Source organism: Salvia hispanica, chromosome 3 (assembly GCF_023119035.1).
Source record: "Salvia hispanica cultivar TCC Black 2014 chromosome 3, UniMelb_Shisp_WGS_1.0, whole genome shotgun sequence".
NCBI lineage: Eukaryota > Viridiplantae > Streptophyta > Magnoliopsida > Lamiales > Lamiaceae > Salvia > Salvia hispanica.
The window spans coordinates 8494598-8511493 of record NC_062967.1 but is presented as its reverse complement, the minus strand read 5'-3'; the positions used below and the strand labels follow the sequence as shown (position 1 = coordinate 8511493).

Genomic DNA, 16896 nt, shown 5'->3' with positions numbered 1-16896 from the left:
GGAGTCACCAATCTGAAATTAAAGAAACAAATATTGTGTAAACAATAAAGATGGCCGCAAAGTAAGGAAAATAAATGGTTACAAATCTTCTTTAGGTATAAAAAAACTGAAGTACCTAAACTTCGGTTGCTAGTTGATGAGTGGAGAAAAAACTATACCATCTAAATTTTTTCAGGTTTGAGATAAAAATAGAACCCATGCAACGGGGAGAGAGAAGACTAGTTGAAGGGGAAAGAAGAAAAGAAGTTTCAAAAGCAAGAATCTATGAGGTAGTATGAAAAAATGAAGCACCTAAACTTTCCCTTCTCTCCTTTTATAAATTCAGTTGCTAAATTTTCAATTTCTCCATTCCCCTTTAATGAATTTAGCAACTGAAAGTCTAGTAAAAAAATTTACTAATTCAATGTTGAAGGTTTGAGATGAGAAAAGAAGAACACATGCAACGGAGAATTTCATTGAAGGAGAATAGAGTGAAGAAATTTGGAAAGAGAATCGATGAGGTATAAAACTGAACTATCTAAACTTTAAGTTGCTAGAACAGCTGATGAGTGATTTTGGAAGAGCATAATAGGGTATTTGTAGGAGAGCATAATAGGGTATTTATAGGAGAAAAAGAGGTTAGCCTGCTCTTTAAAAAAACTGTGCATGTTCCCAAAAAAACACAATAATGCAAAAGACCTTCCATATAACAAATAAAAGATTTATCAGATAATAATATTAAAAAAAAACTATAAAAAATAATTGAGAAAGTATTTCAGTAAAAACCTTAATAAGAATAATCAAAATTTTAAAAAAAATAGGAGTAGAAATCTATATCTAATTTGATACAAAAATCTGAATTCAATATCAATTAAAATTTTAAAAAATTGTTGAGTAAATGTTTCAAAAATAAATTCATATATAAATCTAAATTAGAGTAATACTATAAATTTGCGAACGTTAATTTCAAAGAACCAGTCAAGTACCTAAAAACTACTACTAAAAAATAACTTGATTATAAAGCCCATTTCATTTCTTTAACTTGATTGTTTAGTTACACGACTATATAACTTGATTACTTAAAAGCAAAACCTAAAAGAAGAGAGGCGCCTCTCTCGGTGAAATAAAACAAATATAGTGAAACAGAGTAAATCTTTAAAAGGTGAGAATATGAAATCTGGAAAAGGGTGAAGAAAGCCTGGAAATTTGGGAGGTTGGAGTCTATAAAATCATTACAAAAGGAGCACAGACTACAGCAACACATGGTAGTCTCTGTAAGTCTACACTTAGCATGGAGTAAGAAGTATAGGAAGAAAGAAGAAGAATATAAAATAGGTATAATTGTATAAATCGCTCACTCAAAATTCAAAGAATGTTTTAGCGTTGAAGTTAAGTTTAAATTTTAGTTATAGATATTTTAGACATAATGTAGATTAGGTAGGTCTTGAATCATTTTATTCAAGTCAAGTTTAAATTAGAGTTACTACTCTTTTGAGTCAGATTTAATTATTTTACAGATCCCAAATCCAATCTAATTTAAATTAGTGCTGCTAATCTTCCATTTGTAATTTGCAAGGAATCTTATTTCTAGGGTATTCAAATCAGTTTAAATATATTAGAGTTACTAATCTTTTCTTTCACATAGAATATCAATATCAATTAAAATTTTAAAAAATTGTTGAGTAAATGTTTCAAAAATAAATTCATATATAAATCTAAATTAGAGTAATACTATAAATTTGCGAACGTTAATTTCAAAGAACCAGTCAAGTACCTAAAAACTACTACTAAAAAATAACTTGATTATAAAGCCCATTTCATTTCTTTAACTTGATTGTTTAGTTACACGACTATATAACTTGATTACTTAAAAGCAAAACCTAAAAGAAGAGAGGCGACTCTCTCGGTGAAATAAAACAAATATAGTGAAACAGAGTAAATCTTTAAAAGGTGAGAATATGAAATTTGGAAAAGGGTGAAGAAAGCCTGGAAATTTGGGAGGTTGGAGTCTATAAAATCATTACAAAAGGAGCACAGACTACAGCAACACATGGTAGTCTCTGTAAGTCTACACTTAGCATGGAGTAAGAAGTATAGGAAGAAAGAAGAAGAATATAAAATAGGTATAATTGTATAAATCGCTCACTCAAAATTCAAAGAATGTTTTAGCGTTGAAGTTAAGTTTAAATTTTAGTTATAGATATTTTAGACATAATGTAGATTAGGTAGGTCTTGAATCATTTTATTCAAGTCAAGTTTAAATTAGAGTTACTACTCTTTTGAGTCAGATTTAATTATTTTACAGATCCCAAATCCAATCTAATTTAAATTAGTGCTGCTAATCTTCCATTTGTAATTTGCAAGGAATCTTATTTCTAATTAATAGGGTATTCAAATCAGTTTAAATATATTAGAGTTACTAATCTTTTCTTTCACATAGAACATTATCCTTTGTTAGAGAATCCATTCAATTTTAATGTCATGCTTTGAATATAGCTAACTTTTTTCATGAATTTTTTTTATGTTTTAAATTTATGTATAAAAGTTTAGACATAGTAGGTTTTATTTTCAGGTTTATGTAAGAATTGATTTTTTATACTAATATAATAGTACTATTTGTTTTGATATTTTAAACATATAATCTACTCCTTTTTTTTTCAGGTTAAGATCTTTTGGAAAGAGGAGAGAATGGATCATTGCCAGCTTTTAGTAAAATGGAAGAATTGATTTTTTTTGTAATAGAATAGTATTCGATGCTTCCACTTTCAAAAACCGTAATATTTTTCTTAACAAAAATAGTCATGCATCTTAAACATAAAATGTAGGTCTACAGTTTAACATATATAGGTCTGCCATTACACAATTTTCCATAAATGGCCGAAAATTCTACAATTAGATTTACAATTAAAATACATATTTTAATACAACCAATGGCAGTTGTAGTGAACAGTTTTCCCACCAAAAAGAGCAAAATTGGTATTTAAAAAGTTTCTTAAAAACTTTCACTTTATATATTGATAGATGAGTGACCGATATTGCATTTTATTTCTCAATTAATATAAAATATCTCAATTCATCGTAGCCCTATGAATATATAATGTTTTTCTCATATTATTGAAATCCAAGCCTAATCGAAAATAGCATTCATACAAGTCCAATCAAATGGCCCAATCTTCGAAACATTGAACTTTAAGTAAAAGCCCAGCCCGAACATGACGACAAAATAGAAACGTGGCGAAAAAAGGGAAAGAAACAAATAAAAGCAGTCTTCGGCTCTTCGCCTACTCTCACACACACCTAATCCAATCCTATGCAAGCAGCTCTCGCAGTCATGGCCGCACACTCTCTTCTTGCAGCCGCCTCCGCCTCCCACCAACCTCTCCTCTTCCCCACCATTTCCTCCACCTCTTCACAATCGCCCCAATTTCACTCCTCCTTCCACGGCGTCGCTCTCAAGCCCAAAATCCGCCCATTTCTTTCCCTCTCCGCCGCCGCCGCCCCCAAGCCCCTCGCCGTCGTATCCGCCGCCAAAAAGGCTGTCGCCGTCCTCAAGGGGACTTCCGGCGTCGAGGGCGTTGTCACTCTTACCCAGGATGGCGAAGGTAAGCTCACTTTCACTCTCAGTCATTTCGTCGAACATCTTCGCTTCGTTACTTTTATGTTTGCTTTCGTGCTTATACTGCTGATGTTCTAGTTATTTATCCAATTTCGTGAAATGGGATCTGCAAATTGTTGTCTGATTATCAATATCAGCATACATTGTGATATTTGACTTTCATTTTGTTTGCTTATTTGGCGTCGTAGGACCAACTACTGTTAATGTTCGGATCACCGGGCTCGCTCCGGGCAAGCACGGATTTCATCTGGTGAGTGTGTTTTTGATGGGCTGGATTAGTTTTTAGCTGATAAAATCGGGAAATTTTTGCACAATCAAGTTATGAATCTAAAAAGCTCTGTTTCCTGATGTGAATGTAGCACGAGTTTGGTGACACTACGAATGGATGCATTTCAACAGGTTGGGACTTTGTTGATTTATAAGCTGAAATGCTTTTTCTGTTCTTGAAATTTTAGTTCTTGATAATGAGCATAATTGCTATTGATAGGACCACATTTCAATCCGAATGGTTTGACACATGGAGCTCCTGAAGATGAAGTCCGTCATGCGGGTGATCTGGGAAACATAATTGCCAACGCCGAGGGTATTATTTTTCTTCTCACATTTCTAATGCCATATCTTACATTTGTTCAAGTTCTCATTTTTTTAAATTGATGCGATGGAATTGACATAGGCGTGGCTGAGGCAACAATAGTGGACTCTCAGGTAGCACTCTAGATGCCAGGATTTTAGGATTTAAATAGTTAATGATTGTTCGTTTTGGGATTAAAAATATAAGCTGAGCATTTACTTTGCAGATCCCTTTGACTGGTCCTAACGCAGTTGTTGGAAGAGCCTTCGTGGTTCATGAACTCGAGGATGATCTTGGAAAGGGTACATTTATTAATTTTAGTTATAAATGATGACGTTTTTACAGTCGTCTCTGTATTTCACTTTCCTTTGCAGCAGTTGAAGTCACCATATATCATTACCATCTAGCGTACGAGTTTAATCATCTTCCATTGAATTGTTTTAACTGCAGGTGGTCATGAGCTCAGTCTTTCTACTGGCAATGCTGGAGGGCGCTTGGCTTGTGGTAGGCTATTTTTTTTTCTAATGCTAGCTCAAACTTTCTACTACCTGAATCATGACATTGCTGCATTTGAATATATCATATTGGGTCTGGAATTTTAACTCTCTCATGATCTTCAGCATCAAGAAATATCGAATCTATTCATAACCATTTTTTCTTGAGTTCAACTAAAACATAATTTGTATCAATTGTCTGTGTTGATTTCAGTTGTGTGTATATATGGTGACGGCTAATTACTAATCTTATAGCTCTTGAGAACCTAAAAGTTGTAGAGCTACTTCATATTGAAAAAGAATTTGGCCTAAAACATGTTCGTTCAGGCTCATATTTTTTGTTTTAAAGTGGAATCCCACGGTGGATCCGATAGAAATGGGGTGTCTCCATAGGGTGAGATAACTACAAATTTGGGGTGCCGCATCACAGACATTGGCCCAAAAAAGCCAAAAAAGAAGTTTGTTTTGCAATTAAAACTTGACTTAAACTTTGTGACTTTTTTTTGAAATTCATCCCCATAAAATTATCTTTTTCCCTAGTCAAAAACATATTACATCACTAAATCTGGCCTTCTTATATTCTCTTTTAGCTCTTCAAGTTGTTCTTTTATCATCTCATTATATGCTTGGTTGGCTGCTTTTATCTTTATTTTTGTCATTATATCATGTTTATTTCTGGTGATATGTTTTATAGAACCCAAATTTGTGTGCTTTTGTTACCAAACATTCTTCATCTGATTGATACCTTCTTTTATATGCAACGTGCAGGGGTTGTGGGTTTGACTCCCCTCTAAACTATACCAATGCTTCAGAAAGTCAACCCCGTTGTGCACTCTGTATCTGTCTGTGGTTCGTATAGAGGCTTGTGGTAGCAGCAGTATTAGATAAGTGGCATTGTTCATTGTCAACGAATAATGTTGTGTGCATAAGCTGTGTGCCAGATAGATACTAAGCTTGTATTCCATTGCTACTGCCTGAATTGGTTTGGATTGAAATAAAATCGGGATTAAATTGTTTAATTTGGTAAAAGTTTCCGGTCAGATGTATGTTTAATGAACGAGACGCCTTATTAAGGTGCCCTCGGAACTGCAAGAACTGAGAGCAGTGTTTTCGCCCTAACATTAGCGAAAGTGACACAAGATCCTTGTTACAAAGCTAAAGATAGAAAATACAGTTTCTTGCCACTTAATATTAGGTTAGTTGAACTATATAGAGTGATATAATTATATGGATATTAGGAGTACTTAGTTTGAGATATTTTGAGGGATTTTAAAAGTCCAAATTGGGAAGTTTTGTCAAATTCTGGTTAATCCTGCAATTTTAAAAAATGGTTGTATATAATAACTTCACAATTTTCTCAATTGTCCTCTTTACTTGTATTTTTGAAATATTTTATGGTTTTGTTGGCAATTTTGTCTTTGATAAATAACATGAATTGATAATATTTTTTCAAAATATCGAAAATTAGAATAGACTTATCCCTTGTTTGCATACGGAACTTATTAAAATAGATTTGAACAAGTAATCTCACGATATGTTAATAATACTAATATTTTCACCACTATGAACAATTAAACATGCCGATTTAGCTTCTCTCTGATTAAAAAGTTAGCTTAAACTAAATTCACATAAATAACTTACGAAAAAAATTAGCCATAAATAAAATAAGTTGTACAAGATATTTATGGTTAACAACTTAACATAGCCTAAGCCTAAGGAGTAGTTGTTCCACATATCACAAGTGTAAGTAATTAATTAAAGTTGACTCCTTTTGAATATATTTTTTCAACCAGTCATGTCCATTGTTGATGAATTTCATAGGAATTTTGTCTTTATACGGATGGCTTTGAAATTTAACCCAATCTCAATCCTCTACTATAATGTGTGTCTTGTAAAAGAAATTATAGTTAATGCTAGTATCAAAGATTAAAAAAAAAGATGATACAGAAACGTCAACTTATCAAATACAGAGAAAACTAGTTGAAAGGAGAGTGATAAACGTGAAGAACACAAATAGCATAAAAATAATTAAAACATATGAATGTTTTTTTAACTATGAAAATAAACTAAACACTCAATTAAAATCTTAAAATACGTGTGTTTTATGCATTTATCCAACTCTGTTGATTAAATACACTAAAAACAATATTGAGTTTAATTGTGATTTTAAATTTCATTCACGAATCTGGTATAGACTGACGAAATATTGTGATTTAGCAACTTTTGTTGGCAAAACTGTGAGAAAATATTGTGTCTAACCCACTATACTTTAAAAAACGTCACTTCGCATCTTCTAGTTATCCTTATATCTTAATAGTAGTATATTTTTATCATGCCATTATTTTCCTACACTCAATAAATAATTACTTACCCTTGCATCTAGATTAGGGTACACTCAATAAATAATTACTTACCCTTGCATCTAGATTAGGGATGTCAATCTAGCCCGAAGCCCGCGGGTCGATTCAAATAACTCGGTAAAATTATAGGGTTAGGGCCGGAAAATTGTAACCCAAATACATAACCGGGCTACACGGCCTGACCCGTTTGGGTCGGCGGGTTATGCGAGCTGGCCCGGGTGGGTTGCGGGTTAGCCCATGGGTTGAGCATTTAAAAAAAATATTATCAAATTTTGGGTTTATAAACTTATATATATGAAATATATATGGCATATGAACCTATATATGGTAATTATATCTTCTTTCTCAAATTAAAAGTTAGGGTTAAATGAAATATAGAGTATATTAATATCATAATATGTACTCGTATAATCATATTAAAGTCCATAGAAATTATTTTTTGACATACTTATTATCTATACTATATTTTTTAATTTCGTAGAATTTATTTTTCGGGTAAACAATTAAGAACGTTATTTAACTCCTTTTGAAATGCATGATTTCCATTTAATTGTCATTTAATTGTATTCATATTCACACGTGCTACTAATTGAGCGATATGTTTATGTATTTTGTTTCAATTTTCAATAGCTATTATTTTTCTTCTCTTGATCCCTTTGATAATACTTCACTTTACGACAATCTGTTTTTTTTATAAATTAGAATATTGAATTGGATAGAAAGTAACAAATAATATCACTTCTGACCCGAATAGCCCGTGGGTTAGCTCGAAACCCGAAGAGTTAGGGTTAGGGCCAAAAATTTATAACCCGAAAAATCCACAGCCCGAATAACTCGCACCCAAATAGCCCGATAAACCGAATGGGTTGGCCTGAACCCGAGCGGGTTAGCCCAATTGACATCCCTAATCTAGATACTAGTATAAGTATTCCAAAATCGGGTCATAATCAAATGCTAACTAATTACTAATCCCAAAATAAGACTTAATCATATCCCTCCGTCCTTCTAATCTAAGGGCTAGATTAGCTTAGATTTTATCTTTTTTTTCTCCTTTAATTAGTTAAACTAATCTAAAAAGGGTATTTTAGTCTATCAAAGTTACCGTACATGACTATGCTCCCAATCCCACTCATATTTTCTTTCCTAAAATCTCTCTTCTCCTATATTCTCTATGCCAGATTCAATCGTATCTTCAAAATTTACTCTTTAAATCATGAATATTTTGTTTCCAAAGTCATATTCTCCGAATCACGCAGCATTAATATTGAGGAATTGATTCACGCTGTTCGATTTTCGCCGATCTCATCAGCTTATCGCGTTTTTCATCTTCTCCGAGCTATTTTATTGTTGTCTTTATTCAATAATGGCAGGTATGTATCAATAATTGTGTTGTTTATGTTTTAATTTTGAATCGATCGATATGCCTCTTCTCAATTTTTGTACTTCAAGTTTCCGATTCATTCGATGTTTTGTATATTTGTCAGTAAATTTTTTAATTTTCTCATGATCAATTGATTGTAATGTTCATGTTTCTGATGTATGTTTACGTTTTCAGCATTTTTTTCATTGATTAATGTTAGGTTAATGTGTTTTAGCACAATTTGTTTTATACATTCGGTCAATTTTGTTTTTCTCTGTTTTAACCTGTATGTCTTAAGGTATACGCTCTGCATTGAAAATTGCAATGTAATTTATTGATACTATGTTTTTATTATGTTTGAATACAATTCAACATTTTAGCATACTCCGATTCTATGATTGAAGTGTTGTTTATTAATTTTGTAACGTGTTTGGTTGAAGTTATAACCTGATCGTATGACAAGAATGTTTTTTAGTTGAATCTGATTGCATGACAGAAGTGTTTTTTTATTGATTTTTGTAACCTGATTTTTGTGACCCGATTTAGTTGGTTCTTCGAGCTCAACTTTTCAGGGTCAGACAAGTATTATACATTGATTTATTATAATTTATAGTTTTTGCTTATTGAGTTGATATTATTTTGTTTATTATCTATAGATTTCTTTTTCGATGATGAGCGCAATGCCATCAACAAACTGCACACAATATACAAATTAGTACAAAGAGCCGAGGACGACGTTGAGGATGTTGGAAATCAGCTTTTTGGTGATGGTTCTTCTGTGATGTGAGGCCTGATGTTATACATGATGTTGGAGAAAAAGAAGAGATTTGAGGAATTGTATGGTGTTGTGAGGCCTGATGACATGCTCATCCACCAAATATGGTGAAATGTAAGGGATCTAGATCCATGCTGCCTTCTCAGATGGAGGCGGCGAAGAAGGCGGCAACTAAACCTCCTAGACGATGTGGAAAATGCTATAAAATGGTATCATGATTCAAGGAATTGCAGCAAAGAGAAGACAGAAAACATAAATAAATCAATTGTTCATATCACTATTTATCTGCATACATAATTCCTTGTTTGGATATTCCTTAGCATTCTTGGTTCCATGTTGGTATGGAAGAATAATAATCTCAAAGTTATGTTCTAAATGTTATCTCATTTTATTTTCCATATACTATTAACTATTAAGTTTGTTCAAAATATTTCGTGTTGCTTACATTTTCAATTATCTGTAAACAAATGAACATCAATACAACTTTATAAATTCTCAACAGAACTATCTGGAATTCTCAATCAACTAAACCTCCTAGACGATGTGGAAAATGCTATAAAATGGTATCATGATTCAAGGAATTGCAGCAAAGAGAATAAATCAATTGTTCATATCACTATTTATCTGCATACATAATTCCTTGTTTGGATATTCCTTAGCATTCTTGGTTCCATGTTGGTATGGAAGAATAATAATCTCAAAGTTATGTTCTGAATGTTATCTCATTTTATTTTCCATATACTATTAACTATTAAGTTTGTTCAAAATATTTCGTGTTGCTTACATTTTCAATTATCTGTAAACAAATGAACATCAATACAACTTTATAAATTCTCAACAGAACTATCTGGAATTCTCAATGAATGGTGTACAAATTCTCAACATAACTATTTGGAATTCTCAATAAATGGTGTATAAATTCTCAACATATCTATTTGGAATTCTCAATAAATCATATATAATTTCTCAACATAACTCTTTGGAATTCTCAATAAATCGTGTATAATTTCTCAACATAACTATTTGGAATTCTCAATAAATCGTGTATAAATTCTCAACATGACTATTTGGAATTCTCAATAAATCGTGCATAAATTCTCAACATAACTATTTGGAATTCTCAATAATCATGTATACTTTCTCAATAGTTGGCTTATACACATTCTCAATATAGTTGTGAATAACAAAATAATATCAACACAACATTGAAACAATACCAAATCATGTACTTCTTAATATTTTATAGATGAGTTCCGATACTTCTCAATGCTGACAAAAGGTACACACGTAACATGTCCAAAATGATATAGGTAATGTCTTTAGTATTTCTACTTACAAAATGTTCAATGGCGGCATAGTCACAAAAGAAGTTTAGCTAACATATAATCCTACAAATCTCCTACCGTTTTTCCCAAGTTGCGGTAACAACTTTCACATCAATTTTGCAGCAGCCTTTTGCTTTTCAATTAAATGTTCCAACATATCGACAAAGTATTTAGTTGCCCTCTTTATGTTCAATGTTTTTGTTTCCTCGTCGTCTTTATCCTTCTCCGGCTTTTCTTTCTTCACTTGTTTTCCTGCATTCTCCTCTGTTTTCCTTCTCTCCACCTTCTGCCTTTTCGGTTTCTTGTGAAGAATCGTCAGCAACTCCCTTTTCCTTGTGTGTTTTTTCATTTTCTGTTTATGTTCTCGTTACCGAAGAATCTCCTTCAGTTTCCTTTTCCTTCTTTTTATCTTCATGTTTCTATTTTGCGGCTTTTGCCTTTTTAATTTTTTTAGCAGAAAACCTTAAGTTCTCACTACTGTAAAGTTATCTTCATCTTCCTGTGGTCTAGATCTTTTCCTTGTAGCTGTATTTTTGGTAAACATAAACCATGATAATTAATTTAGAAACAAACTTATGTAAAGTCCTACAATCATTCTATCAGGCTCTTGAATTCACAAATATCAACATATATCTAAGACATCATCAACATATAACTAACACATTATTAACACATAGCTAACTCGATATAAACATATAGTTAACTCATCATCAACATTTAGCTAACTCAATAACAATATTTGTATTATATATAGGACGCAAAAAGTTGCGGCGCGTGTAATTGGTAACTAAGTTTGGTAAACGTAAACCATGATAATTAGTTTCTCAAGAAACTTGTGTCAAGTACCACAATGGTTCTAACCAACTGTTTGAATTCACAAATATCAACCTATAGTTAATACATTATCAACATTTATGCAACATAATATCAACATTTGTTCTAGATATGATAAAGTGTAGCAAACAAAAACTGCAGTGTGTAATTAGTTATCAACATATAGCTAACACATTATCAATATATATGTAAGACATTATCAATATATGGCTAACACAACATTTTGTCTGGATATAGCAAACTTATAATAATCTGATAAAGGTGCAGTGTGTGATTAGTTATCAACTTATGATTTGACAAACTAATATCAACAGAAATTCAAGCATTCAGAAACTGAAGATTCTATCATCCTCATGATAGTTGAAATCAATCCAACAAAAGTCAACATAGAAATTTAAGATTCATCTTCCTTATAAAATCCATTTCCAGAGTTTAACAAACTTAACTTTAACAAACTTAACTACAAAACAAGTATTGAAACCTTTTAAACATATATTATCAAAAACTGAACCCTAATTTGTTAGAGATTAGAAATCATAAACTAAAACTGAAAAATACCTTTCTATGCATCTTCTGGAGAATCACTTCCGATTGAATTCCTTGAACTCAAATTGAAGTCGTTTGCTGCATAATTAATGTATTACGTTTGTTTTTGTTGAGATTTTATCAAGTTCAAAACAAATTTTGAAGATTTAACTTAAGGCATACAGTCAATACCGTCGATTTTTTCAAATCTCTAAATCTGCCGTATATCGGAATGCCATATCGCAGTTCCGTATACCGCAAAAGTACGGTTTACCGAAATGCGGTACGGTATACCGATAACACGGTATGGTAACGGTATGAAAAACTGTCATACCGAATTTCCGGTATACCGAAACTTACGGTACGGTATACGGTATGACACTCCCGGTACGGTATACCGTACCGAACCACCCCTAGGTGGGTGAAGAAGTGTAACATACGGTGAGAACCAATATTAAATCCCACGCTCAGTTTAACCTGAATTGACCATTGTACCCTTTTGTTGAAATTTTTGTTTCTATTTGTTGATAATTTTTTTAATTGAATCTCAATTTTTCATCTCAAGATCTAAGGGTTTAAATTCAGTCTCATTTTGGGATTATTATACTGAAAGCATTAGAAGAGGACCCTTCCAAAATCAGTTTCATCTATAGATATACGGCATTCCATTAATTTTAACCAATACAATTAATTAAATATAGAAAAATTATTACTTCAATGTATCCTTCCTCACATTAATTATATTGGTACTGTAGAGTACCCTAATATTGTGGGCTTTATTGAGCCACTCCAATATTGCATTAGGCATAAAATTTTACAATGGGCTATCAACAGTTCAACACTATAAATTGATAGCTACTTATATTTCTCTAGTAGTACAACCGTTGTTACAAGAAGTTATTTAAATATTTTGAAAATTAGAGTAATTAGACGTGTTTAGAAATAATTTAATTAATTGCTTTGGTTTCCATAATTATGCATGTATGTAATTTAGTGATACGTATGATATGCTCATCACCACACACTAATCTTTACAGTATAACTAAAGCCTATATAGGGTGAAGGTATAGTATTTCATTTTTTGCATTTATTTTTAATTTTGAAGAAATATACTAGTATAACGTTTGCATTGAATGTGCATATATTCATTGCCACAAGTAAAATTTGGTCTTAATTAATTACTAACTGAAGTGCAATAAATTCTTTTGAGATAGCAATTACTGTCATAAATTAAACATAAATGATGATGAAGAAAAAGAAAAAAACCTAATCTTTGGTGTGCGTAGTGGCTAGTGCAAAATTAAGAAAAAAATAAAACTCAACTCTTAGAAGGACATTCGTAAATAGTGGTCGGACGTGAGATGCGAGAACAGATCATCTATTACGGGGGAGTGAGGCAGATCGCACTGCAAAGTAGTCCAAAATGCATGCAATCGGCAAGTCTTACGAGCATTTGAAGCCTAAACTTACAAACTCACATAACACATAAATGATATGGTCATAGTCGGCCAAAAGTTGGAAATAGGCAAGGAGATTGGTGGCCACAATCTACTTGTTAGCTAACTAATAACATGCTTTGCTTTTCACTCCACACACTCTCACACATTCACCAATTTAATCATCTTACTAATTAAATCACTAATCCTACTTATACTCAACACTATAAATACATATACACTCGTATTGATTTCTCTCTCGTCCACACTTAATCGCTCCTCTCCACTTTCCCACAGCGATGAACACCGATCTCTCGGAAGAATTCTCCGCCTCCAACGATCACGCCGTCTTCAAACGAAAGCGCACCAAGCGCCACCGCCCCTCCGCCGTCGATTCAAATTCATCTCCCTCCACCACTGAAATTGCATCAACAAACACAGAAGAAGACGAAGACCTCGCCAATTGCCTCATCCTCCTCGCCCGCGGCCGCCTCCGCCCCCAATCCACCCGCCGGAAATTCGCCGAAGACGCCTACGAGTGCAAGACCTGCAGCCGCACTTTCGCCTCCTTTCAAGCATTAGGCGGCCACCGCACCAGCCACAGAAAACCTAATTCCGCCGCGGAATTACTCGATCGCAAAATTAGGTCACCGCCGCCGCCGGAGGAAGCGAAATTAGGCAAATTCGACACGATTGTTGACACTCCGCCGCCTCCAATAAAGCTTCAGATGAGTAAAATCCACGAGTGCTCGATCTGCGGATCGGAATTCGCGTCGGGGCAGGCGCTGGGCGGCCACATGAGACGACACCGTTCTCCTCCACCGTCGGCGGCGGCGAGAAGTGGCGATGATTCTGATTCGAGCGATCACGATCATCGTCATCGGAATGTGTTCTCGTTGGATCTCAACTTGCCGGCGCCGCCGGAGGAGTTCTCGAAGCCGCGGCTTATTTTCGCGGCGGTGGTGGATTGCCACTACTGAGGGAGGGCTGACTATTTCGGTCAATTATTGTGAATAATTTATTTATAATTTTTAAAATTTGGATAGTGTTATGATATTATAAGTGGCATTTAAAAATTTTAATTTGATCAGCAATTCTTTGAATCGAGCCAAATATTTAATTTGGTTTTTACGTTTGGAATTGAAATATATTGGAGTGATCAAGTGGTCACAATTCATGGTTGCCTTTCATTCACGAAAAGTGAGTCATGATGCATATTTCTTTATGCTCTTTTTGTTTCTTATTCACTAAATGTAGTTTTCATGTTCTTTTTGTGTATGTAAAGTGAGATAAGAGTGAGTGAAATAGTGTGGATCGCGGAAGGATGTTGAGTGGGTTTTTCAGTCTATTTTACGTGTGGTGGATGACGTGAAAGTTCTCAATTCAGTATGCATGTGATATTTATTGTGGATCACAATGCATCATATGATAATAAAAGATGGAAGAGATAAAAAAGTGGTACAAAACTACTAACAAAATACAAACTTTAGAAATATTGAAAAGGAAGATAAAGCAAAGGAGTTGAGAATTATTTCCATTTCATTAGAAATGACAAAAAAAAACACTCCATGGTTAGAAGAATAGATGGTTATTTAGGAATTGCAAGTCCTTTGCAATTCCGATTAGTTAGCTACACTGCGTAATACTCCCTCCGTCCCAAGATATTAGACCCCTTTCTTTTGAACACAAGAATTTAGGAGATGTTGTTTAGTAGGTAAGTGGAATTGGTAATAAAGTAAATTTTTACTATAAATCTAAATGGCTCAAGTATGTTGGGACACTCCAAAATGGTATATGCGTCTAATATCTTGGGACGGAGGGAGTAGTGCGTTCGGATCATAGAATTTTTACTCGAAGAAAAGTTAGTTTCGAACCGTCAATCATATGTGTGTATATTCTTAATTTCGGTATATATATTAATTAGTTCCATTAAATACACTTTGACATCAATTTGTTACTAAATCCACTTTATTTTTATCAGTTACCTCACTGCACTTGTAGCTCTCAGGGTCTAACCCCACCAATTTACACCTAACTATTGGACTGATTAATTCCTAATTTTTCAACCAAACCACTTTAATCAGGACCTATTTAAAATATTTTTAATCCATGATAGTTTTATTTGCCAGCACATGTACATATCATGTATTCATGTAGTGATAGTGCTCAACATGATAAAACATTTATTTTGTTGGAGTATTATAAAGTTATGAAATTCTAAATTGCAATGGTCCAATATTATTGCTCACCTGTCACCACCAATCTAGCATAAAAAAGAAAAGCAAAAATATTACCAAAGAAAACACTGAGTAAACGTAATACTTAATTTTTTAGTTAGACATACAGTATAATCAATCAAACTAATTAGGTGATGCACAGCCTCAGTATCTTTTTGGTTAAGCTTTTGCAATTTGATGTTGCTTCAGAATACAGCTTGTCATTTTTATAAAAAAAATTATATATCTCACCCACACAAAACCTATATAATTATAAAAAATAAGTAAATAGGTATTCTCTCCATTCAAGATATTAGACTCATTTTTTTTGGGCATCGAAATTTAGGAGGTGTTGTTTAGTGATTTAAGTGGAATTGATAGTAAAGTAAATTTTTAGCATAAATAGAAATGACTCAAATATATTGGAACAAATTCTGTTGTGTGCCACAAATTAAAAAAATTAAATGACAAATCATAAAATTTAAAAAATTCTTAGATGTCCTATGGCATGTCTCATCTAACCAAATTTTATGTGTGTGCACCAACTCGATATCATATTTGCTCAAAAATCACCATAAAACAATTTCGAATTTTAGAAATTTCGTTATTCGTCACTTAGTTTTAAAAGGCGAAGACATGCCATAATTTGACTGATTTAAAAATAATTAGACATATATATCTATAAGAGAGATGAGTTGTTATAAGTGATACCAATTCCATCTTGACACCTCATAATGATTACTATATTTTTTTGTTGAAATCGATTCCTCTTAAATTGGCCTCCACAAATTCTGAAGTCGGCCGAAAAATTAGTTATATCCTTTTGCCTAATTTCTGAGTTAAAGATGTGTGACAACTAATCGAATTGCAAAAGTATTTTATTTCACACGCAAAAGTGATATGTTGGCCAAAGTTTTAATGGCCATTTACAACTTATACTAATAATAAAGTACGTACACCTTAATTAGTACTGCTTCACAACTTGTTCTAGTAAATTAATGAATTTACTTTTTAACAATCACAAAGTCAATGGTCATCAATTGTAAAACTAGATTAATTTACACAATAAAAACATGAGCACTCTTCAGTGAGCACTACTAGTATGGCTTCCTAAGTTCTGATCACTTACCAATCACCAATTCATATTAGTGAACACTTGCGTGGCACATCTCTCATGTTGACACGTGGTTGGTTCTCAGTTCTCTTGTCAATTTCAGTGCCATGTCAAAAATTAACAAACTACTCCCTTCGTCCCACTTTAAGAATCATAGTTGAGTTCAGCATGAATTTTTAGAAATATAACGAAAAGTTGGTGAAAAGAAATATTAAAATGTGAGTCCTACCTTTTTACATTAGTTTTATATAAAATGTGAGTAAAAAAATATTAATGAAATAGAGGGCCTAA

General features: G+C 33.0%; 2 protein-coding genes and 1 long non-coding RNA gene across 3 annotated transcripts; all 3 read left to right on the top strand.

Moving 5' to 3' along the window:
- Positions 1-3256: 3256 nt before the first annotated feature.
- LOC125215757 (superoxide dismutase [Cu-Zn], chloroplastic) lies at positions 3257-5679 on the top strand. The gene is made up of 8 exons (XM_048117292.1): positions 3257-3581; positions 3784-3845; positions 3955-3994; positions 4083-4178; positions 4269-4300; positions 4393-4468; positions 4617-4670; positions 5429-5679. The coding sequence occupies exons 1-8, from the start codon at positions 3290-3292 to the stop codon at positions 5452-5454; spliced, it is 678 nt and encodes a 225-aa protein (XP_047973249.1). The 5' UTR covers positions 3257-3289; the 3' UTR covers positions 5455-5679.
- Positions 5680-8192: 2513 nt separating this feature from the next.
- Positions 8193-9541, top strand: LOC125211172. Its single transcript, XR_007174471.1, has 2 exons — positions 8193-8390; positions 9037-9541. It is a non-coding gene; the product is annotated as an uncharacterized LOC125211172 (long non-coding RNA).
- A 3803-nt stretch (positions 9542-13344) lies between these two features.
- On the top strand, positions 13345-14623 carry LOC125212684 (zinc finger protein ZAT5-like). The gene has a single exon (XM_048112914.1). The coding sequence runs from the start codon at positions 13575-13577 to the stop codon at positions 14253-14255; it is 681 nt and encodes a 226-aa protein (XP_047968871.1). The 5' UTR covers positions 13345-13574; the 3' UTR covers positions 14256-14623.
- Positions 14624-16896: the final 2273 nt, after the last annotated feature.